The 24,521-nt window shown below is 44.3% G+C and overlaps 3 protein-coding genes across 4 annotated transcripts in view; 2 read left to right on the top strand and 1 right to left on the bottom strand.

Annotated features, from left to right (window-relative positions):
- The first annotated feature begins 919 nt into the window (after window positions 1-919).
- Window positions 920-9,536, top strand: LOC146368931 (zinc finger protein aebp2-like). 2 transcript variants are annotated; one of them, XM_084909256.1, is made up of 8 exons: window positions 920-1,800; window positions 6,124-6,352; window positions 8,152-8,259; window positions 8,344-8,530; window positions 8,604-8,728; window positions 8,811-8,878; window positions 8,985-9,098; window positions 9,175-9,536. In XM_084909256.1, the coding sequence occupies exons 1-8, from the start codon at window positions 1,205-1,207 to the stop codon at window positions 9,185-9,187; spliced, it is 1,440 nt and encodes a 479-aa protein (XP_084765382.1). In that variant the 5' UTR covers window positions 920-1,204; the 3' UTR covers window positions 9,188-9,536. The 2 variants fall into 2 exon arrangements, with proteins under 2 accessions (XP_084765382.1, XP_084765383.1); XM_084909257.1 differs by having other exon boundaries at window positions 938-1,725.
- Window positions 9,537-10,601: 1,065 nt separating this feature from the next.
- ndufa5 (NADH:ubiquinone oxidoreductase subunit A5) lies at window positions 10,602-12,629 on the top strand. Its single transcript, XM_084910593.1, has 5 exons — window positions 10,602-10,714; window positions 11,347-11,391; window positions 11,560-11,676; window positions 11,751-11,816; window positions 12,432-12,629. Exons 1-5 carry the CDS (start codon window positions 10,694-10,696, stop codon window positions 12,531-12,533), a joined length of 351 nt encoding a protein of 116 aa, XP_084766719.1. The 5' UTR covers window positions 10,602-10,693; the 3' UTR covers window positions 12,534-12,629.
- cog5 (component of oligomeric golgi complex 5) overlaps window positions 12,604-24,521 on the bottom strand; it is a 61,370-nt gene continuing 49,452 nt past the window's right edge. The window contains exons 12-22 of the mRNA XM_084910591.1: window positions 20,223-20,427; window positions 18,703-18,864; window positions 18,376-18,475; window positions 17,948-18,058; window positions 17,436-17,498; window positions 16,066-16,169; window positions 15,037-15,274; window positions 14,868-14,944; window positions 13,817-13,943; window positions 13,622-13,701; window positions 12,604-12,966 (exon numbers count right to left, since the gene is read on the bottom strand). Of these exons, the coding sequence (XP_084766717.1) occupies window positions 12,858-12,966; window positions 13,622-13,701; window positions 13,817-13,943; window positions 14,868-14,944; window positions 15,037-15,274; window positions 16,066-16,169; window positions 17,436-17,498; window positions 17,948-18,058; window positions 18,376-18,475; window positions 18,703-18,864; window positions 20,223-20,427 (1,376 nt within the window). The 3' untranslated portion in view covers window positions 12,604-12,857. The remainder of the gene's footprint in view (window positions 12,967-13,621; window positions 13,702-13,816; window positions 13,944-14,867; window positions 14,945-15,036; window positions 15,275-16,065; window positions 16,170-17,435; window positions 17,499-17,947; window positions 18,059-18,375; window positions 18,476-18,702; window positions 18,865-20,222; window positions 20,428-24,521) is intronic.

Genomic DNA, 24,521 nt, shown 5'->3' with positions numbered 1-24,521 from the left:
AAGCTGCAAATATGTGGATGAAGAGCCGACGTCAGGCCCAGAGTTCCTGTTCGATGTTAGTCACCATTTACAGTCTCACTATGAATATGGAAAAAAGAAGATACATTTTTCAGATGGTGATTTACTTGCAAGCAGCCTCATCCTACAGTGACCGGTCGTTACTATTTGCCCACAAACTGACACCAAAGAGATTTCCGGCACATATGTATGTAGAAGTGAAACGAAAACGGTAATTAGTGAAACATACTGGCAGACATATACTAACTTTTATTATGGATTCGTCAGCCAACTGGTCTCAAGCCCAGTGTATTGTATTTACCAACCATCGAAAGAAACAGTATTTACTGAAAGCCTGTTTCCATCCACACACAAGCAGAGAAGGGACAGGCCTCCATTTCACCCAAACAATTGATCAATGACGTCAGCACACTTCTCGGTTTCTGTCAGTGGAGTGAGCTGAGATTGAACTCGGGAAAGTGTTGATGCTGACACGAAGGCTCCGAAAAGCTCCTGAGAGCAGCGCTGGCGTGAGGAACGCGGAACAATGTGCCTCTTCAGCACTTTCTGCCTGGACTCCTTTTTCTGTTTGTCGGAACACGTGGAGCTTAGAACCACAATGCCACAGATCATGTGTGCTTGCGAAGATGACTCACCCGCTCTGCAAATACAGACATTTATTCATTTTCAAATAAATCAAGTCAAACTGTGAATATTTTAAAGTCCGTAACCTTTAGGTTACGGTCTGGACTGTGGGCCGGTGGCCAGTCTATAACTGCACAACCAATCGCAGTCACGTTCACACCTACAGGAATGACCGAGTAACCACATCTATGGCTGCGGGAGGAAGCTGGAGCATCAGGAAACTGCACGAAAGCCCGGATGATGGATTCGCACTCAGACACGTGTATAAGTTACAAGTTAACGTCAAAGCTACTTCTGGGTTATCGGTGTTATTCGTAACTTACGGTTAAACTACAAACACGGTCTTCCTCGCGTGTTAACTGAGCGCTAACGTTACATTTAACGGTGGACGACAAAGTGTGCCATCTTCAAATAGACCAGCTTCGGCATCGCTGACGTCGACGTCATCAAACCCCCTGTTGTGCTTTACGCTACAAGCAAGCGTGAGTGCAACAAGGAGGGCAGCCCGAGGGCAACTTTTCCGGTGAAACGTCACAAAAATAGCCTTTGGTGTTGCTCGAAAATGCGGCAGATAACGACGGAAAGAGCCGAACAAGATTCTCAGCGGACGTCGAAAGAAAACGACACCGGTGAGACGACCGTAACCGGCATGGAAGGACAGGCCGTCCCCGATCCTAAACAGGAACCGGGCGACAACAACGACAGCAGGAAAGCGGAGACCAGCGGAGTGAGTGGCCGCGATGCGGCGGAGGAGCACGGAGACGCCCCGTCCCCCGTCCCCGACCAAGAAACCGCTCCGCGTACCGAAAAGTCGGCTGTTGGCGAAAGGGCCCCGAACCTCGAACTGTGTGAAGCCGCGAAAAGTCCCGCACAGGGCAGCTTGGCAAGTAGCACCGATTTCGCACAAGAGGGCTCCCGGGTGCTGAAACAAGAACAAAGAGAGGGGGGGAACGCGTCCGCCTCACCGCCTGCTGACCACACAAAGACCGCGGACAAGCCTGAGCACGGCATCAAGAGACGGGCCAGCACGGAGCTCACCTCGTCGGACGGAGAGCCGCTCAGTCGGATGGATTCAGAAGACAGGTTTGTTGGACTGAGCGGTGGCCTTATCTTACAGCACCATGCCAAGTTCACAGCTTTGAAGCAGTTTGTTTACAGGTGAAAAATGTTCGCTTCCGCCGGGTCATGTAGTTCTTGAACGTCTCTATAGGACACGCTGGTCTGTATTTAGTCCACTGTAGCGTGTAGTGTGGGGGGAGTGTTGGCTTACAGCAGTGCTCGTTACACAAATATGATGTAGTCTCATGCTAATACTAGAGTACAGCTGACCTACATGTCTTTGTTCACCCCCCCGGGGGGGGGGACCATACCCTCACACGTGCCATCTACCTATATGATCAATAAACCAGGATAAATTAGCCAAATAGGAGCAGATGTTTCATGAAGGTCACAGTCTGGGATCATTCTTGGTTGATAAGTCTTCTTTCTTTCTTGGATTTGTGAAATAAGCGTTTTATAAGCAGATGGACAGAAAACTCGCACACACTGGTTGTTGCAGATTTTTGGCATACAAGGATGCTTTCATGGAAACTAACACTTCTTGCAGCTGTTTTGTAAAAGCCTTCCTGAAGTAGTAACTGAGTATGGACTTATAACCAAGAGGCAGCTGCAGACAGTCGGTGTTTGTCGTGTAGGATTTGTGAGTCATTTTCTACATGTGGGTTTTTGTTGTTCTTTGTTAGTTGGGTGCTTGCTAATCGTACATCCATTCTCTGTAAACTATACAGTTTCTTCCTTGTTGTGTCGAAAATATGATGACCACAACTGTAAAGCATGGAGAGTGAGGACCTTTTATAATGCTGAACTTTTTGGATGTGTAGGCTCTCACCACAAACGATTGTTGATAGCATGTTGGGGAACTTGAGTGTCGCTAGCTCCTAAAAATAAGATGCCCACTCTCAGTGTTTGCATGAATCAGCCTCCCTCCCAACAACACTCTTAATCAGCTTCTCTCTGCATCGTGTTGTTTTACTTTGGAACATGTCATTTCCTGTCAGCTCGGTTCTCTTCGGTTTTTAAAAAGGCAAAAACACAGATGACATCAGGTCTGAAAGTGGGACTGCCAACCACCCTGTGGTTAGTGTTAGCAGTGAAACGTATGGAGGCAGTAAGAGACAGGTCTGCAGGGTTAGCCCGGGGTAAACGCGTCTCACGTGAAGTCTTTATTTGTGTGACACATTTTGACTAAAGTGGAAAAATAGACACCACCAACACACTTTTACACCAGCGGGTCCAATCAGTGGACAACACTCACGCAAAGAAGATGGTGTAATTCATAATTTCCAAAAAAAAACAAAACCCCAAACTGGCTGGTTTATGATGAAGCCCAGGTTATAGTGGTTGGTTTTACTGGTTAACTGAAGTTACTCTGTCAACTGTTCATCCACCAAACCGAGGTGACTGGTTTCCATCTATCTTTGTCATGAGGGTCGAGGTTTAAAGAGCTTCGGCAGTTTGAGTTTAGACCTCGGTCTGTTTGTTTTATCAAATACTCGCTGAAAAGTCTACAGTTGTAAAATGGAGTTATCAGCAGGCTGATGTTATCTGACGGTAGTAGCTATGAGTATCAGCGTTTCTAACAGCTGATCAATGGAAATTAAAAACTGAAGAAATGTCAGACAAACCTGTTTGGCTGGAATAAAAAAGCTCTCTGTAGAGGTTTTACACGTCACGCCGGTGTTGCTCGAGCTGTCGGCCACACTGCACGTGATAATCACTCATATGTACTTTTACATGGAAATGATCTCTGTTTTCTTCTTCCCCTCACAGTGCTGATATTCTGCTGCACAGTCCAACAATAATCAATGACAGACATTTTTCCCCATATTCTTCTTTCTGAAACAGGAAAATGATCAGTTACGGGCATCAAATCAATACTGTAATTATTAGAAGTTACCATGGTTTTCAAACATTCAGGTATCTGTTTCAAAGACGATGTGACCATTTAAGCATTTTACATTTATCATCTTCATCTGCCTCCTCCAGCACTGCTCCCTCCGTCTCCTCTTCATCCTCTTCCTCCTCACCTAAAACCTCACTCCTGAGCTCTAGTTTGGCTTCTAACAAAGGAAATTCTACATGAACGTATTTAATCTCGATATTGTTGTGATTGGTTATTTTCAGCAGACGTGCGCGACCCTCCCGTCTCTGGAAAGCCGACAAGAGAAGGCTAAACAACAACATAACGATCCAAGCTAACACGCGTCTTAAACGTTTAAGCTCATTTCTCTCTGATCAACAGTTTGATTAAAGTTTATTTGCTATGTGAATATCAGCGAACAGCAGCGCCTGCTGACACAAAACCCCAAACATCCTCACCGGTGTTAATCAGAAGCTACGCCAGTGACGGAGTGTAATAAAAATCAGGTACTGAGCCGTGACCGTGGTCCTCCACTGACTTACAGTCACATCCTCACACAAAGTGCTGATGAGCATACAAACTTTTAGGCTTCACATCTCGTCCAGTGTCATTTGAGGGGTTGTTGATAACATACTGATATAAATCGTGTGCTGTGAGGTCGGGAGAACGATGGCGTTACACTTCACAGCATCAGTAAGCACACTCGGAGGCCCAGTTAATCCACAAGTCATATTCATAGATCTTAGGGGTAATTATTTTGGCAGTTATTCTGAAGCATTATCCAAGTTATCTTTCATTTCTGCGATCAGCACGAAGGAAAACTGAGGAACTTTCCTCTAACATGACACAGGCAGGATCACCATCTCAGCCATTGTTGAATCCCCCGCAGGCATCCTGCCATGGCTCTGTTTCTGTATTGATGATGATGATGATCTGTGGTTACCTGTGAATTTTTAAGACTTGCGGTCTTCCTCACCTGAAGTAGTCCTTGTGAGAGCCAGGCCATGCTCCAGTTAGCCAGTTTTTCACTGCACAGTGTGTCTTTATACTGTTTGAGGTTGCGACCGGTGACAAAAAGTAGCAACCAGACCCGTACACGATCAACTGTCACAAACACAGCTGCCTTAAGGCGCTCAGTCATGAACCTCATGGACTGGAGCCTGAACTGTCTGATGTGGTGTCAGACAGTTTTCCTACACATTAATATTGGATAGTTTGGATATTGAGATAAATATTCATCGAGTTTTAGGAGTTTTTGTAAATCTTCTGGACTCACGGTCAATGTTCCCTCTAAGCTGCGCGCGTGCGCACTGCTGGCGTCTCTGCGCACAGAAAAAAATCTACCTGAATTGAAATTAAAATTAATATGTCAACAATTCTGTTTTGCAGTGTGAGTCAGTGACTGGCTGCTCCCGTATGGGATTACAACGATGCCACCTTATCCCATAGTCCAGCCAATGATGCGATTCACATTTGTATATATGCAGCTAATCAACATCATCGACAGGCTCTGACAGCGTCCTTATGTGCCGACACCGGTGTTGTAGCGAGCAAAGCGGCTGATGTGGAGTGAAGCCACGTTAATGACAACGTGTACAACCATTGGAGATGTGAGCAGGACAGACGGAACAACTGACGGACAAAGTGTGGACTTTATACCAGTTTGTAAATTGTGTTGATCGGCCACGTAAAACCAGAGTTATGATAAAAATATCTGCAATGTTTGGTTTTCTTCCTGAATACTGTCGTTGTTTATATTTACTGCAGGAAGAAACGGTAAAAACAGCGTTTTATAAGGAAAACGCTCGAAAGCCTGTGAGCAAAGACAAAAACACCCCCCAGCCTTTCCTATTGCTGGAAAAATGTACCATGTGGACCAATCAAAAAATGATATGGCAACATGGCATCTAGTTGTTTTTAGGGAGGGAAAGTTTTAGGAGTGACGGCGTGTTTGAGATGTGAGAGATTTGCGACGTTTAGCACAAATCTTGTGTAGTTAGTGTGTAGTTAGCGTGTAGTTAGCGTGTAGTGTAGTTTTGTTGTGTGTATCAGAACAATGAGGCGACTGCTGAGTGTTACAGGTGTTACAGCAGTGATACATCTGCTGCTGTCAGGCCTGCAGGTATCAGGCTGTTGTTCTCCTTCATCTCATAGTGGACAGAAATTATTTTTGGAGTGGCACAAATACTTTGTGTGGCATCAGATTTGATGCAGAACAGCTGATTGTTCTGTAAATAGTTTGAAATGTTTATTTAAAAAACGGCTTGGCTGCATTTTTAGGTAAACAGCTGCAAAAAACTTTGTTTGCAAAACTCAGTAACTTTTTTGAAGAAGTAACTATATCATTAACTGCCCAACATTGGTCATTATTTACTGTATTTGCAGACAGAGTTACAGACTCTCTCCCAGAGAAGACTCTGTTCCTAAACTGGTTTTAGTGGTTCATCCTGCACTGACCCCACCCATCAGTTGGGTGACGAGTGAAATAAAATCCTTGACATGCATTTATTTTCATTCTGTCAGATCATATTTTGATTTCTCGTCTTTTGTGTGTGTTTCAGTATCAGCTCCACTCTGATGGACATGGAGAGCACAGCGTCCAGCGGTCGCTCCACCCCCGCTATGCTGAACGGTCACACAGGTGGAGTAGCAGGGAGTGGTTCACTGGTGGCAGGGGGCAAATCTCTGAGCTACACCTGCTGCTGGGATCACTGCCAGCTGCTGTTTCCCAGCAGCCCTGACCTGGCTGAGCACATCAGAGCAACACATGTGGATGGACAGAGAGGCGGGGTCAGTGACACGTTACTGTGTGTGTGTTGGTTTCAGATGGGTGGTTAGAGGCCAGGCGAGCCATCGTAATGTCAAACCAGAGGTTCCAGTCAGAAACAGCAGATGGTGAAAATGGAGTCTGGACTCAAAACGAGGTTCAACAGACCAACATGTGATCTGGAGTTTCAGCTGTGTGCTGGATTCATACGTCAGAGTAGTTTTGATAGACGCGACGTGTTTGAGTTACACCGAGCTGCCTGTAACAACCTTTGGTTAAGCAGTCATGAGCTCTACCAGGCGACCGCCACTGTTCAGAAAATAAAAAGTGCTAATGCCCACAAAGAAAGAGGAAGTGTGAATTGAATTTGGTTTGTTTTCAGTGATTTTCTGTCTTCTAACCCACCTCCCTGCATTTAGTAGTGAGGGTGCAGAAAAAGAGAAGAGAACTTCCTCTTAGTATCGTGTAATGTGTGTAATAATGCATAAGTAATGAAGGTACACACAGTATTTATTTAATGAAGCTGCCCACCTACGGTTATTCCAGTGTGGAAACTGGTTAAATTACAGAAACACAGCCCAACAGTTAGGGCTGCTCAATTAATCGAATTTTAATCACGATTACGATCTGAGCTTTCAACAATCATTAAAAATGACTGAGCCGATTATTAGCCCCTCCCTCGTGCTTTACTCTCGCGCTGCTCCGTGTGGCAAATCGAGCGCACCTCTCTGCATTTCGAACACGTGTCACAACAATTAAGAGGACCCGAGGGAAGCTCGGAAAACTAAGCAGAAGTTATTTGGAGAGGAGAGTGACTGTCGTTGGTTGAAAAGAGAGGTAAAAAAACTTCAGTGGTGTGGAAACATTGTGGGTTCGTGGAGTCAGACGTGGATCAAGTAGACACAGTGTGTAAACTTTGCTACGGTGTCGTAGCTGCACCACAGAGCAACACTGCAAAGTTCACTAAACATAGATGTTTACATTTTTCATTTATTTTTTATATTGCAAACATTTGCACTGTTATCAGTATTTGCACACTATTTTATATTATTTTTTAAAGTCATTATTCAATACATTGTTATTGTTAAATAAATATCGTCAAATAATCGAGATCTCAATTTCAGTGAAAATAATCGTGATGATCATTTTTGCCATAATCGAGCAGCCCTACCTGCAGTAAACTCTGGAAAAATGCAGCAAAGTTGTGCTAACATGAATATCCAACACATACTGTTTTTTGTGAGGAGGGTACTACTACTGTACCCTCCTGAGTAAAACCGGCTGATTGTGTTTGGACTGATATTTGCTCTATTAAAGCTTTGTGCCAGTCAGTTTGATCCCAAACTGGAATAAAGATGTTTGATTGAAGTGGAGGTTTGGTTTATTCCAGCAGGAAATACGTTTCTGTTTGTCAGAAGAAAGAAGAGGACAACATAAGCGAACACAGCCTTAGATGGATAACTGCGGCTCGTCAGCAGTTTGCTGGCTAACCCAAACTAAAGTTGTCTCGCTGGGAGCTTCTGGTTTATCGAGGTTACTGATTGGTTGAATCCTGCTAACGTGTTGCTAATGACAGGCATGCACACATTTTTAAATTTGATGACGTCCTTTAATATTCACTTCAGTTCAGTTTTATTTATATAGCACCAAATCACAACGACAGTCGCCTCAAGGTGCTTTATATGGTAGAGCCTGTAGTGAGGGGACGGTCTCGTTATCGCTCGTGTTAAACCTGGTCAGACGTCGGCACTAATGCGCGGTGCATGTTAGTGTGCAGCTCTAGCTCTGCCGCAGTAATGTGTCTTTGTGTTTGTGCCCACAGGTGTTTGTGTGTCTGTGGAAGGGCTGCAAAGTCTACAACACGCCATCCACCAGCCAGAGCTGGCTGCAGAGACACATGCTGACCCACAGTGGAGACAAACCTTTTAAGGTGATCGCACACAGCTGACGTCACGTACGTCACCGCGTCTGTTAGTCTGCCTCGCTCGTGCACTCATGTCTGTGTTTCCTCCAGTGTGTAGTCGGGGGCTGCAACGCCACGTTTGCTTCCCAGGGGGGGCTCGCACGCCACGTCCCCACGCACTTCAGCTCCCAGAGCTCGTCCAAAATGTCCAGCCAGAGTAAAGTCAAAGAGGAATCTCCATCCAAGGCCGGCCTCAACAAGAGGAGGAAGCTGAAGAACAAGCACAGGCGCTCGCTCCGTACGTACCGCAGACACGCACAGCGTCCCTCCAGGTTCACACGTTAAATGAATTCATCGTTTCGTCTTTCTAGCACGACCTCATGACTTCTTTGACGCTCAGACCATGGACGCCATCCGCCACCGAGCCATCCTTCTCAATCTAGCAACACATATCGAGAGCCTGGGTAATGGACACAGTGTAGTCTTCCACAGCACGGTAATCACACATACACAGACACACACATAGCAAACACACAAAGTCCTGTGCAGGTGTGATGCCATGTTTTGTGCGTGTTCAGGTAATTGCCAAAAGGAAGGAGGACTCTGGGAAAGTGAAGGTCCTGTTGCACTGGACACCTGAGGACATGTAAGTCCTCCCCAGCTTCAGTTACACAGAACAGGCCAGACTGAGTGGGGGAACCCACAGTGTTAAACATGCAGTGTTAGTGTAACCGTGTTGTCGTTCGCGTCAGACTGCCCGACGTGTGGGTGAACGAGAGCGACAGAGTGCAGCAGAAGACCAAGGTGGTTCATCTGTCCAAGCTGCCCTCAGACACGGCTGTCCTCCTGGACCCGAACATCTACAGGTACGCCTGCAAAGATGCTTTTAGATGCTGACAGAAAAAGAAAACGGCTCTGATGTTTTTACCGTTTCTCTTGCAGAATGTTCTTCTGAGTGGCTCGTGGTGACCTCGGCTGTCGCTCCCTCGTCGGTGGGACGTAGAGGGACTTATTTGTTGTGATTCGTGTAGCCTCCAGTGTTTTCTACATTAGGTGCTGACTTTACTGAGTGTATGTAAGTGTAAGTAACACAACTAGGCTGGAAACTGACAGCTGTAACTGTAGAGAGAAGCAGTCTTTGTAAATACAGGAGATTTGTAATATATTTTTATACTTTGGATTTTACCTGGACTGTAGATAGAAGTCTTTTTTCTGCCAGAACATTTTGGATATTTTAAGAGGATATGTTCATCGTGCATACACTGACACTGTTCTGTATGATGTCATTAAACTTGTCCAGTGTCCACCTGCTCTGAAGTCTTTACCTCCTAAATATATAACATAATATATTATTATATATATTATGTTAGATTATAATTATTATATATACAATCTAACATAATATATAATTAATAATATCTAATCTAATTATTATATTTTTTATTATATAATAAATAAAATAAAAGATTTTTAATAATAAATAATATTACTATATTATATATTATGATGTAATGATATAATAGTATTATATATATATATTATACTATTATAATAGTATACTAGTAATATTATATCATTACATCATAATATATAATATAGTAAATATATATAGATTTTATAATAAAATCTTTTGTTTTATTTATTATATAATAAAAAATATAATAATTAGATTAGATATTATTAATTATATATTATGTTAGAGTCATCTGTATGATGACAACCTTCCACTTATCCCTAGATAATCATTCAGGATACTGGCCCCCCAAGGACTAGAGTTTGAACTTGATGAACAATGAGCATTTTAATAATCTACATTATGATTAATATTAACTAAATTAAAGAAATTAATATTAAATACATTCTAACAACAGCTGATCAAGCTTAAACGTGCTGCTGTTGTTTAGCCCGACCTCCGCCGGTTTCCTGTTTCTAGCGCAGAGAAAAGCCGATCAGCTGATCATTGATCAGTTTCATGATTGAATTAGCAACTTTCTAGCTGAAGTAGTACGGCACAAATCGCGTTCCTTTTCACCTCAACTTTAACGTTCGACCTCCTCGGCTGTAATTGGTCCAGCCCAGAGTCGATCATGACCAACTGGCCAATCCACCACCGTTCATTTATACCGTTAAAAAGAAAAGAAATAGAACCCCATCGGCCCATAAAACCGAAAAATGACGAGCAATTTCATCCTGAGATTGAGTATGCAAACTCAGTCTGCTTGGATAAAAGCAAAACGTTCAGATGTTTGTACCTACATCCGACCTATGCTATGCTAGCGTGAATACATAGCATGTATATAGTTTTACGCTGCTGTGATCACAGGACAGTCCGCGTTTTCTAATTTTTAACATTTATTACGACAGGAACAAATCGTTTTTCAAAACGCCGAGAAAAAAAAGACAACACCGACGTCATATTTAGCAGCCGGAAGTATCATGACGCATTCCTGACGTCTGGAGAATGGCTGGGCTGCTGAAGAAGGTATGAGTAAAGGTCATGTTTTGTTTTAATGTAAGAAACACAATAAAACAGCTGTGTTAGTTTTATTAAGGTGACGTTACTGTCACCTCCGTTTGCGCGCTGTGCATGTTGTGCTAGCTTGTGCTAGCATGCTAACTTGATAAGGAGCTAGCACGGCAGTGTCCGGTCAGAGCAGGTGGCAAACTAAAGGAAAGCTCACCGAACACTTTGAATCCGGTCCCACGGTTAAGTCAGCCGAACACCCGTGGGAGCTTTTGAAGAGACTGGTTAAGCCATACTTTCCTTACATGGCTAACTGGAGACCCGAATCTGGACCAACAGACCTGGAAAATAAAATCCCTGCTGCCTGTAATGTTAATAAAGTGCACATATTTGAAGGTGAGGGCTGATGGATTTCAGAGAATGTTTTTTAAGGAAGTTCCACATTAGCAGGGAAATGTTGTTGGAGGTGATTAACAACCACACGTGTCTCGTCCAAGTCATAAAACCAGCTGTGGAGCTGGTTGTTGACAGTGCGAGCAGACAGACTGAGGGTTGGTTTAGGCCGAGTGCAGATGCTGGAGTCACGTGGTTAAAGGTGAAAGCATTGACATTAGCCACTCTTGGACAGCTCTCCTTTTCCTCTCTTCCAGACGACCGGCTTGGTTGGCCTGGCAGTGTCTCAAAATCCACAGGAGGTGAGCAGCTGATGGTGACTGCACCACATACCTCATTTTTAATCTTTCCCATCGCCTGTGACCAGACTAGTCCTGGATCACACTCGTGTTATCCGTGTGCCGTTTATGGAGCTGTCATTGAAGCTGAGGGAATTGAGCAGTGTACTCACCCTGTGCTGTTCCTCTCAGCGTCTCAGGATCCTCTACACAAAGATCCTGGCGTCCTTGCAGACCATGCCGCAGGACGCTGCTTACAGGAAGTACACGGAGCAGCTGGTCAATGAGCGCTTCAGCCACGTGAAAACGGTCAGTGTGTGAGCAGACAGGAGATGAATGACAGAGGAGCTTAGATGAACTGACAGGATTTGTGTTCTTCACAGGAACCCGATGTTGAGAAGCTAGAGAAGAAAATTAACTGCGGTCAGATTGAAGAGGTCATTTTCCAGGTAGGTCGTGGTCAGTCTGCCTCACTCTGATCAAAGTGATGAAGCTGAGTGGAAAACTCTTCATATACAAACCTAAAAAGTCACGACTTCGTGTTCAGCTCGAGTGCAGAGGGGTGTATGACACCCATATGTCATGTTTATATAGCCTACATACATGAACACAGTGACAAGCTTAGTAACGGAAGGTGTTGGAGCGCAGGTCCAGATCATTCTGGTTCACTTTAATCCAGGGATTAAAATTGAATCCCTGGATTAAAGTGATTCCGACTGTAGTTTGAAGACGGCTAATACGCTGCTGGTAGTACTGTATTGCTCCCAGGTCTTTAAATGAGCGCGTGGCTTTGTACAGACTGCAGCCTCTTTTATTCTGAGAGTGCTCTTCTCATCAGAGTAGCTGACACACTCGTAGTACAGAGTTACTGTTTGTTTCACACTGAAGTCGACATTAAATCACTGATGTGTTCGGTTGGTTCCCGTCAGCCTTCATAAAGACCGGACGGTCTCGCTGAATATGTGAACGCAGTTGTTGTCTCAACTTAACTAAAAAGTATGGTTGCTTTACAGTATTAGTGTATACATTAGTATTTGTGGCTGATGATTTTTTCCTGCGCGCAGGCTGAGTGTGAGCTGGCGTTATCGAGGAAGATGTCTGAGTGGAAGCCGTGGGAGCCGCTGGTAGAGGAGCCGCCCCCCAACCAGTGGAAGTGGCCCATCTGAGTCTGCGTGTGTAGTGTTCCTGTCATACTGTCTGTGAAGGCAAAACCTGTGCTTTCAATGAAGTACTACATTAAAGTTTTGGAAATATTGCCTTTATTCAGATGAGTTTTTGATGTGTGTCACAAATTATTACTTTTATATCAGCAAGTCTGTTCTAAGAAAGCTGCGTTGTCCTCCTCTGTGGTTCGGACGAGGCTCTCTGCTGTTACTGCTGAGAGTACTTTTACTGTCAATACTCTCTCTCTCGACCCCTGGACCACACTTGTTAAAAAATGAGCAGATTATTTGTGGACCCAAACACAGAGCAGCTGCTGTGAGGTTCTGTCAGGTGCTGGTAGCCCTCTGTAACAGCTGGAGCATGATGGGATAGATGGGGGCGAACTCCTTCCCCTGCCGAACCCTGACTGACTGCACGTAGGCCTCCAGAGCGCCCCTGAGAGGACAGAGTGAGCACATCTGTTATCACAGTGCACACAAATAAGTTGTCATATCTGACTTGTATCCAGCGAGGTGTTCAAGGTCAGTGTAAAGAGTTGGTGGCTCAAAACTGCGACTCTTACAAGAACAGTGTGCATTTTTAACACGTGTCACATTTGGCCTCTGACCTTCAAGGTCGACAGACGTAAAGGTTAAGGCGATAATAATGTAACATACAGCCATTTAAAACATTGTACTGGCAGCATGTAGGGAACACATGGGGATTCTAAATATGGTGTTTTTGGACCTCTCGCTACTTCAAGGTCAAACTAAATGTCTGTTTGACCTCATGTTCCGTCTTCCTTTGAAGCCAAAATGCACCATGTAGTACAACAAGCCCAACACCTAATGCTGGTGTAAATATTTGTCATGCTACTCTTATCTGATTTGATTGTAGTGCAAAGTAATACTGAGTTAGGATTCTTATTGGCAGTCAGCAGTGACTCCTTAAATTACACACACATCAGTCAGTCTACCACTAGAGGGAGCTCATTCATCACAGTAAAGGCCCCCTGAGATTAGGTAATCTAAGCTCAGGTAACAGTGGCAGCTCCTGTCCTGTTGTACAGACCAAAGTGTTCTAACAGGTGTGTTTATGTCACCGAGCCTACCTGATGAGGCTGAGCTTGTCTCTCTCAGAGGGATGATCATCCAGCCACTGTGAGTACCTGGCGATGGACCACTCTGCTCTCTGTGGGGGACAGGCTTATTGAGATGGTGCACTATACACACTGCAGAAGTGCCACGTGACACACGATGATGGACGATTCAGCTTGAACTGTGTGTGCGCGTGTGTGTCTACAGGCCTGGTGAGGTGACTTCAGCTCCGGTGGGGCTCTGGTGAAAAGGAAGTGTAGTAAGGTGCTGTAGGGAATCAGTTCACCGACAGCTGGACTGCTGGCTATCAGCTCACTGGTCTGGAACAGCAGCGGCCTCAAACACAAAGCAAACAGCACTTTTTACCTTCCATGTAAAACATCTGCTGCTCATCGTGTTCATTCAGAAGAAAGACGAGTTTACAGGAAAAGCTCTGATAACCTGATGAAAGCCTCGGTCGTCTGTGTGAGCACCTGAATGAACACTGAAACTGTCTGCCTACGACTGGTTCCATTTCCCCGAAGAAAAAAATCCAGTCAGAGTTTTATTAGCTTTTATTTCTATATTTTTTAATGTGATTTGATTAAGACATTCTTTGATAATATTTCACTATCAATCTGAAAAATGTTACGAAAGCTTTGAAATAAACATGGCCCGTGGCCCCCTTTACACCCACCCCTGTACTGCAGGTAACTAGGCCGGCTGCTGTCAGCCTTCAGTATAATTTAAACTGGTGTCAGACTGAGTTACTTTGTATTGGCTGCAGCTTTACTGCACATCGTTTCAGTGTAAGACAAACGGCGGTGGGTCATGTCGGAGTTTGTTGATCAGGTGGTTTGATGAAGGACTCCTGCTGCTCACTTTTTCCCAGTAAAGGTTTTACAAACTGATGCGTTCTCCCAAACTTGGACTGGAACCAGAGCAGGTTTGTGGAGTTTCGATGCTGGATAACGCGCTGTGCCTAAACTCTCAGCTTTCACCAAAATAACATGAAGGTCAACAGTTTCTTATGTAATATTAAAAACAACAATAAACTGGAACTAGTATGTACGTACTGTAGATATGTAGTATTTAAAATGCAGCGTTTTACTATGAAAAATACACAGTGTCTGGGTCAGGACAGCACCGAGTGCATGTAGGTAAAGTACTGCATGGTTAACATGATTCATCACCATTACTGCCCGTTAGGCCGTAATTCTTTACATGAAAAAACAAAGTGCACCATCTAACTGTGACGACTGTTAATTGAAGCCAACACACCTGAAGGAGCGCAGCATCCTGTAGGGTTTTCCTAAATCAGACACTCGTCTGCACAGAGGAGCCACAGCCATCTCCATCTGACACGCGTAAAAACAGAAAAGTCAAAATGAAAATCGCCCTTTGAGTGAAACGAGGCCGAAGAGCAGAAAACAGACGGCATCTCCGTTACCTGTGCAAAGTCAGCAGCCAGTCTCATCTTGCCCCCCTCCCCCAGCGGACGCAGCAGGCTGCCGTGGCGGATGAACAGCTCGATGGCTCTCTGGGCGATCGACTCCGTGCTCTCGAATATGAAGTCCACACACTGGAAGTGTCTGAAATAGTCTGCCATGACTCGGGAGATAAAACCCTGCAGCTCCTTCATGTACAGAGAGCAAGGAATATCAGGTCTGTCGGGGCTGGACAGAGGCCTGCAGCACACACATCACATCAGAGGGAGAAATGTGTTTAACATGCGTTTGCTGTGGGACTCAGAAAAGATGCTGTGCATTAACACTCTGAACACAACCGTAGAAAGCAGATCAGTGTGAGGAAACCTGGCTTGGTACATGTCACTCTTTTAGTGATTTTTAGAAACTAGAAGATGTAGTGAGCACCCCCCCCCCCCCCCCCCCCACACACACACACACACACACACACTGTGGTCAGCCGTTTGCTTGTGGGGGGCCTCTGATCCTTAGAGGTTTCTTTCAAATGTTGTAGGGTTGTTACTGTATGACATTAATCTCGAAACAAGACATTTTTTCTTTATTACCTTCTGTGTGTCACTTTTTGTGTTTGTAAATGAGAGCATGTGTTAGCGTCGGCTGTTTGTTTCGTGTTAAATGATGTTGGACCAACTGCTGAACAACAAGTGCAGCCGATGACGAGCAGGACGAGATGAGTCCAGCTGCAGCTTTTGGACTTTAAGCTTCATTCATAGCAGTGACGGCGTGTTGACCCTGCCAAGCTCAGGCTCGGCCTCTACTGCTGTACTTTCAAAATAAGACTGAATTCAATCTGAAAATCAAGTGTGATCTGTACCGTCAGTGAACCAGAGGCACAGTTCTGACTGTTAGAAGGACTAAAATCACTCATGAAGGTCTTCGATTTTCTAGCTACAACCAATGAAAATGAGTCTGATTCATGTTGCAGGCACATTTGGTCCAAAAACATTCTAACATTATATGTACTGAGCTGTTGTTGATGCAGAGAGGCTGACCCTGAGAAGTCTTCTTGGTGTAAGGTGATAATGATGGCCTCTATGGAGTCGGTGACTGACTGCAGGAGAGGATGCACCGCACTTCTCATCAGCGCCTGAACTCCCTGAACCAGAGGTCAGAAGGAGAAACAGAGTCATGTGACATGACAGAACAGGAGGACACCAGCATCACGCCTACCTTAGCAACACGTGGAGTCAGGTGAGCAGACTCACGCGTGTATAGATGAACTGACATCCACAGCCTAATGTTTTATCACATTTTATAGTGTTAGGGTGAAGCTCCAGATGGACAACAGCATGTCGGGCCAACAGTACAGCTAGCAGAGCTGCTAACAGTACATGTGTAAGATGACAGCTGGAGCATCAGGACACTTAGAAGATGATTAAACTATAACTTTAAATCGAAATGAAATAAAAAATCCCTGTAAACTGAAACAAAAAAGAGATTTTGTTTTATAAACAAAGATCAAAACATACAAAGTTTTAAACTCTGTGTTGACCTAAATATGAGCCTAATGTTGTCATCACAGCTCTGATAAACTAATGTAAGCTTCAGGCTTTGACTGGAACCTCCAGCACCTGAGAGGAGTCTCCACGTGTTCGCTCACCAACCCAAACACAGAATTCAGGTGTTCCAGTCACTTCCACAGCCACAGGTGTATAAAGTTAAGCAACTAGGCAACGGCTCGCTCTTAGCAGCTCAGTGGATTCCAGTTTGGTACTGTGATAGGATGCAACCTGAGCAACAAGCCCAGCTGTGAAATTTCCAGCAACTCAGCGATGAAGGCAATGTAAAAGAGCTTCATGGAGCAGGTTTCCACGGCTGAGCAGCTGAGCTGCATCCACATGCAATGCAAAGCATCGGATGCTGTAAAGAACACATCTCCACTGGAGTCTAGAGCAGTGGAGCGAGTGACCAATAACGTTTCTCTGTCTGGGGTGGATGAGTGTACATTTGGTGACTGTCAGAATAACAGCAAGTGTGATGAAGAGTGATTACAGCGGGGGCTGTTTTTCAGGAACTAAGGAAGTGTCCAAAACCGAGACATTTTGGACACTTTCATGCAACTTTGTTCCAACACGACTGCACACAAAGTCTTTAAAAACACAGACACGTGTGGTGTGGAAGAATTTGACTAAAGTCCTGACTTTGACCCGAGAGAAAACCTTGGGAATCGTTAGAGTGGAGACTGCGAGCCAGGCCTTGTTGTCAAATATGAGGGTGTGACCTCACAAACCACACGTGACCAGAGGCGCTGAAGCCGACATCATCACAGACGCAACTCGAGTTCACGTTGTGTGCGAAGACGCAGCATTAGTGATAAATACTCGCATACCAGAGAAGTACTTAATTAGTGCTAAGAGGATACCTCCAAAGAAGCAGCGAGGGACTCTGCAGCAGCTTGTGGACATGATCCCAAGCCTGAAATGATCTATGAGATAAAACAGGTTAGCGCACACACATCAGTCACAAACTGCATTGTGTTTATGTCCATAATGTCATATTTTTTAATCATTCCTAATCAAAATGAACAGAAATGTATTGATTAAAGTCTGAATGCATAAATTACATTTGACTGTTAAAGTTTCAAAACTTTTTTCACCCTTCAGAGTTTCAGTGAAACGTGAGATTAACGCAGTTCTTACGTTACGCCAACATTATCATCGTCATCTTTTATACACATTTATAGACATGAACTGTCTGGGAGTGGACTCAAACTCACGGCCTTGCATTAGCCTTTGCTCACACAGCTCGCCTGAGCGAGCTATCCCAGCATCCTGTGCCTTTCTTCTGCTGTGTCAGTGGGTTACTAGTCCACGGGGGGAGAACACACTGTTGCACATGCTGCTGTAGTAACTGGACTCAAGGTCTTACTCCTACCTTGGTGACCGCTTGCTGCAGGCGGTATAGAGTGTTTACTACAGCAACATTCCTCCGCTGGCCCTCTGTTAATGGACCAATCACTTGGCTGGCATCACCCTGAGTGCACACCTGGAGACAGAGTTTGAGAGGTGAGAGCAAGGAAGGAAACGGCATCCCCACAGCTTTCTTTGTCTTAATGGGTTTACGCTGTGGCAGTGCTAACACAGCAGGCTCAGGGCACATCATGGACATGCTGGCAGCTAACACAGACAGCCACGCACCTTCACCCTCACACTTCCACAGCATCAGTGTGGGAGGGAACCACAGCCACATATTTACTATTTTGGACTTAATTCTGTAACTCCTCTTAGAACAGTCTCAGTGATCAACATGAACACACCTTCAAAGGTTATTTTAGCACCGCACACACTAAGTGAGGTACGCACCAGCTGTTCAGACTTGACACAGAAGAGCTGGACCGTCTTGGCGGCGTTCTTGGCCACAGCCAAAGAGAGGCTCGGATCCACCGAGGCGACATTCAGCTCACTGCAAACAACCAGCAGAATCAGCGTGCCCGGCTTTAATCACACGCAGTGTGTTTTCACTAATAATGATTCAGAACATTCCAACAGGAAAGAAAAATCACGTTTAAATTTGACCCCCAACCATTCACTAGTTTCTTCTTTTGATTTAATATTTCAATTAACGATCCACTGATCAGTATTATGAAACTACAAACTCTTGATATGTTGGATGACGAAAAGCCTTCACACCTGTTGATGGTCTTGATGATGCTGTCTAGCTCATCGCTGGAAGGCAGGTTGCGCCCCCCCATGGGAAATACCAAGTTGATGGGATCGAAGAGGCGAGAGAGAGACCTGGACAGGTAGGCTGCCTCGTACGGCTGCAGGGAGTCCTTCAGAGCCTTCTCTGGGCTACACGAGCACACACACAAAGATACACACTGAATTAAATGTATTAATTAAACATCATTCAAAATAGAACTGAGATACACACACACACACACACACACACACACACACACACACACACATATAATTTGCTGGTGAGAAGCTTTGAACAGACGGAGACTTTCCTTTAAGGTTACGTTTAAAAGCACAAAAACATTCTCAGTTATCATGGTGTCATCATCGTCATAAAACAAAGATATTCTCTGTCTGACATAAGTGGAACTGAAACGCCACCATATCCAATCGTATTACTGTTCAGTGCAGCTGGAGCCGAGTGCTGATTTCATTTGTTTAATAACTGTTATACATTGTGACAATGCAAGAAAAGGAAAGTACATAAACTGTTGCAGTTAAGGTAATATTCCTTTGCTTTTGCATGAAGAGACAGATGTGTGTACCCCCCCCCAGCTTGTCACACTGGTGTTTACAGGAACTCTACGTCCAAGTATCTGCCCCCACATCCTGTCAACACGAGAGGACTTTGTGTCTGCCATGTCTTTATGCCCCATCAGTAACACGATTCCTTTGTTCCTCAGGTTTTTGCTGCACTGTGTACACACAATCCCTCATTGCACTGTTCTCTGTTAGACCTTCTTATCAAACACTGTCCCATCTGTTTTTGCCCTCCGACAGCGAGAACCAATCAGATGCAAGTGTCACCAGACGGACAATCAAATGTGAGACTGTTTCAGAAGCAAAGGGTTGAAACTTTGTAATGACTGTGACAGAGAAACGCGACTGAATGCTGCGCATGGCATTTCTGATAAGTGGACTGGGGGAGTGCATCCCTCCCAGTCTCCAACTCACAAAGTAATAAAACTAAACTGAAATTACACTAAAAAGATGTGAGGCCTTACAGCGCTGTGTTGCATAACTACAATAAACTGCACAGTGCTGTACTTGTATACCTTTGTTTCCTTCCTCTCTTCTTATACTTTTGTGTGGGATGTTTATTTTCTGTCCTCACCACCTTGTACTTTGTCTTCTCTGTCACGTTCTCCAAGTGTCTCTAGTTCCTTAGCTCCATGGCTCTCTAAGCTTCTTGGCTTCACTGAGCAGCACAGTGTTTTTCTTGTTGTTTCTTAACGGTCGTCTCTGCTTCTAAAAATACATTTAGTGAAGACATTTGACCTGTGACCCAGGAAGCCTTCGAAGCTGAAGGAGGACACAAACTCTGCCTGTGAGTCGAGCAGACTTTCTACTTGAATGTTTAACTAAGGTGTGACTGAAAACAAGAAAACTCAAATATGCTCTGAATTCAACTTTTCCTCTGTGCTTCAAACTGAACAAGCTGTTGTGCTTCTGTGTTTGACTGGGCTCACTTGTAGTCTTGTTTCCCGTGTGTAAACAGGTCCTGGTTGTCTGTCTCTACTGTGGAGATATCCAGAGACGCGTCCATCCCACCGCTGCTGGTTAACGCTCCTTGCAGACTGGTGCTGTACTGCTGCAGTCGGCGCCACAACTCGTTGTAGAGTCGCAGGAGTTTGGGATACTCCCCTTCAAATGCCTGCTTCAAGAACGACGAGGCTACAAAAGAACCAAAAACAGAGAAAAACACACAAAGTTTGGATTCATGAACAGAGTCGCAGTTTTTTCTGAGTGAGACCAGAAAGAGCGATCTCACAGACATCCAGCTCAGCAGACGTTTGCAGGATTTTGGACACTTCACAAGTACTCGATCAGGTTTCTCTGAAATATTCGTAGTTTTTTCCACAACACCCACATTACAAACCGAAGCGCAAAACCATGTCAGTGAGCCAGCAGTGTCCAGTGTACTACGCAAGGGCGTAGATTTGGTTTTGGATGATTCAACCACTGAACCTGCCCCGTTTCTTATGTTTGTCCTTTTTGTCTTTGCTTCTTGATTAAAAAGGAGAAATATACTTGCCTACATATGCTATTCTGCATGCTTTTAAACCATTTAAAATTACAATTCATAGTTTTATATGTGAATTATGTAATGTTAAGTTACTATTAAACAAATGACTGAGTATTTTAGGCTTCAGTTTACTTCAGCCATAATCCATATAAATCAGGTATCATGCTAAAATAAAAATAGCTTCAAATACAGTCATGAACCAACAAGTCATCATCCAATTTCACCTGTGACCTTGTGTCACCATTACTCTCTGAGCTTTGTGTTGGTTCTTCTGTCACCTGACAAATAGGACATACATGACAATAAGAATAAAATGTGCAGCTGCTTCAGTGTTTCTGTCAGTTTGTGCAGATCTTGACTCGTCAGTAATGTTTGTAGGGTGAGTGCATTTTTAAAACAATTTGTGCAAACTGCACTACAAGGTGGAATATTTGCAAAATCATGACTACCTCATGATATATTGTCTCAAAAAGTAACCCTATGAATACGTCAGTGCCATTAGTATGAAATTATTGTGTCACCAACATTTTAACGTTAGACATATAATTTTAACAGCCTCTGTAAACTAATATCCTGGCTGCTCGAGGCTGCCGTTTTCTCTGACAGTTTCAATCAAAATTAGAAATGCTGCTCTGAGACTGAGAGAACTAATAGTGCTGCCTGCTGTGCAGTTAGTTTCCCAAACACGTTATTCATGGTTACATACAGTTTTAGACTGATGTGGGCCAAAGCCTAGCATAGCCTGTAACGTTATTGTGACGGACACATTTTATGACTGAACTTGACTTTAAGTGACTGACAGGTTTCTTTGAAAAACACTGTCTTATATCAGGTTCTTCCTCTTTGCTGCTGTCCTCCTCTCCTCCTCGCAGCGCAGGTTTGCCGCTGCTAAAACTAAACAGAGCTCCCTGAAAGGCTCAGCCAATCACACTCGCCATATTTGTCACATGACGTAGGACTCCAGTAGAGGACGTAATTTAACTCTTTCTGCTCCGCTGGGTGAATGAGACGCTGACAGATCGGTTTTTCTTTCTATCGGGATTGTTGTTCTTTACTCGAAGAGATCAAATTATTGGTGGGGACAATTCAATAATCGCAGGATATTGGTGGGGACATGTCCCTTCCGTCCATGCCAAATCTACGCCCTTGGTACTACGGGACATTGTTAGCCTAGCTTAGCATTAATACTGGGAAAAGGACAAAGGCTAACCTGGCTGTTTCCAACGTTCAAAATATAACCACCTCTATGAACGGGCTTCATGAGACTGGATTAAATTCAATTTAGTGGATTTTACATGGAAGGGAGGGCGAGTGACAGGCTGGTCAATGCAGACGCCAACCAACGTGTTAAAGTGGGTGTGGTTGTGGCTCAGCTGAAACAACAAAGAAAAAAACCTCAATTTCCTGAAATACGTGTAAAAATGTTACACTGACAGGAGGAAATTATACTTGTTAAGAGCAAATCAATCTGATAACAGAAAGAGAAATATGTCAGATGGAAACAGAGAGAGCAGAAGGACTACAGTGACGACAACACACAGACTTATGCAACCGAGCCTCCAAATGACCAAATTATTCAACAGATCACCTGTTTTACTTCTGTTCTGGAATTCATCTCTCTCTCACACACACACACACACAGAGGCCATGACAGTGAAATGTTAGCGAGCAGCCAAATCCACCTCTCCTGTTCTCACTCGCCACCCAACGCCTCCATGTGACAGCGAGAGAATAATTGAGTCAAAATTATTTACTTTTTAAATTAATTTATTTCTTTGTTTTTTGAGGGGCTGCTTTTACAGCAGGGGTGCCCAACTCCAGGCCTCGAGGGCCGGTGTCCTGCAGGATCTCACCCTGGGTCAGCACACCTGAATCAAATGATTATTACCAGGCATCTGGAGAACTACAAGACATGTTGAGGAGGTCATTTAGCCATTTAAATCAGCTGTGTTGGATCAAGGACACATCTAAAACCTGCAGGACACCGGCCCTCGAGGCCTGGAGTTGGACACCTGTAGTTTACAGAGTCTGATAAGATGAAGAACACCTGAGGGATGATTACTGAAACCAAAACCTGCAAACATTTTAAACTTGTTCCAGATGATTCTACTCACCAGAAACACTGAAAATGGTCAATACTGCAATCAATAATCAATACTGACAAAGTTATTACTGAAATTTTTTTTTGTTGGTTCTTATGTGTGTTTAAAACTTTGCAGTTAGACACGAGGCCCAGCAGCCCCAACAACCACGCCACATTTCCAAATGCTCATTTTCTTAGCAAAACAAAAAACCTGATTCCATCCACCACCATCTGCTGACAGACTAGACTGAGGTCAGCAAACTCAGTACAGATGCTCAGATACCCCTCCCCCTGACTCCCTCCTCCAGCTCTTCCAGGCAGACACAGAGGTGTTTCCAAACCAGCCACACTGACCCATCTCTGCAGCATGCCCTAGGTCTGTCCCCCTGCAGGCCAATCCTGAAACACCTAAACTAAGAGGCGTCCAATCGGGATCCTAGCCACATCCCCAAACCACCTCAAACGGCTGTGGAGGTGCAGCAGATCTGTTTTGAGCCTTGAATGATCAAACTCCTTCTCCTGTCTCTGAGGCACGACCCAAATCCCTGAAGCTCATTTCTGCTGCTTCCAGACACAGTTTCATTCTTTTGGTTTCTGCCCACAGCTTTTGGCCACAACTGTCATCAACTAACTGCATCTCAAAGACAATTTATAAGCTGTTTTTTCTGAGTGAAATCAGAAACAGCATCTCATGTGTGTGCATCATTACAGGGTTATGTGCTAATGTTCACTCACAGCATGTCACACACCAACACCAGTGCAGTTTGCAATGGCTGCCCAACAAAGGGACACGTACAGGGACCAAATAGCCTGAAACAGTGAGTCCAACACTATGTTCTGAGATAACCCGCATCAGGACGCTCAGTCACATCCCACAAAACAAATTCTCCAGTACACTTGTATATTTCTTTAAAAGGGGAAGCCTGCCAAACCAGATTCACTGTCCAGCCAAGATAGCCCCACAGCATCGAGAGTCCTGTGGAACTGAGTGTAAACCTTTACCCTGTAGGGAGAGGTTTAACTCTCTGTGAAGGACTTCAAGGGCAAAGGCTCAGAGAATCTTCACGGCTCTCTGCAGGACAGGGGAAAGGCTAAAGCCGGTAATGTCTGGTTTTACATGCAGACATTTTTATATAAATAGACCAAAAGATTTATTTCTTATCTCTGTGCAGGCCTAACAGACCCTGCATCGTGTTGTGGGTAACACATTCACGTGACGAGTGAAAGGTCACCACTTCAGGGTTGCACCAGGAAGAGCAAACGGCTCAGTGCTCTGACAAATCACACATGTCGCCGTGGTGACCCTAGGATCCAGCCGAAACCTTTAACTCGAGGTTGCACACTGTTGCTCTGTCAGAGTGTCTATTCTGTCAATTTCAAGTGCTTTGCATGAAATTTCAACTGGGAACGAAAATAGATCTACTAATGGAAAATGACAAAATAAATATTATTACAACAAATGATTTGAATGTAGAAATAATGGTCATCATTTAACTTTGTTACAGACATAAAGAACTTGGAGTATTTCTAAAAGGAAGCACGCTGGTATGGTGTTTGCATGTCCGGCTTCCTCACCGAGCATGAGAATGGATTTATTTAGTATTGTTGTTAGCACTGTGGCTTCACAGCACGAAAGTCCTACGCTTCAGAGCCATACTG

Source organism: Perissodus microlepis, chromosome 17 (genome assembly GCF_051167445.1).
Source record: "Perissodus microlepis isolate ML-2025 ecotype Zambia chromosome 17, ASM5116744v1, whole genome shotgun sequence".
In the NCBI taxonomy this organism is placed as follows: domain Eukaryota; kingdom Metazoa; phylum Chordata; class Actinopteri; order Cichliformes; family Cichlidae; genus Perissodus; species Perissodus microlepis.
The sequence above is the reverse complement of the archived record's forward strand: the minus strand, read 5'-3'. Positions and strand labels throughout refer to the sequence as shown.

Excerpts from the sequence above, each read along its gene's own strand:
- ndufa5 (XM_084910593.1), top strand. The coding sequence starts at position 10,694 with ATGGCTGGGCTGCTGAAGAAG. Across the intron at positions 11,392-11,559 it reads TGTCTCAAAATCCACAGGAG|CGTCTCAGGATCCTCTACAC; the intron begins GTGAGCAGCTGA and ends TGTTCCTCTCAG. Across the intron at positions 11,817-12,431 it reads TTGAAGAGGTCATTTTCCAG|GCTGAGTGTGAGCTGGCGTT; the intron begins GTAGGTCGTGGT and ends TCCTGCGCGCAG.
- LOC146368931 (XM_084909256.1), top strand. The coding sequence starts at position 1,205 with ATGCGGCAGATAACGACGGAAAGAGCCGAACAAGATTCTCAGCGGACG. Across the intron at positions 1,801-6,123 it reads TTGAAGCAGTTTGTTTACAG|TATCAGCTCCACTCTGATGG; the intron begins GTGAAAAATGTT and ends TGTGTGTTTCAG. Across the intron at positions 6,353-8,151 it reads TGGATGGACAGAGAGGCGGG|GTGTTTGTGTGTCTGTGGAA; the intron begins GTCAGTGACACG and ends TTGTGCCCACAG.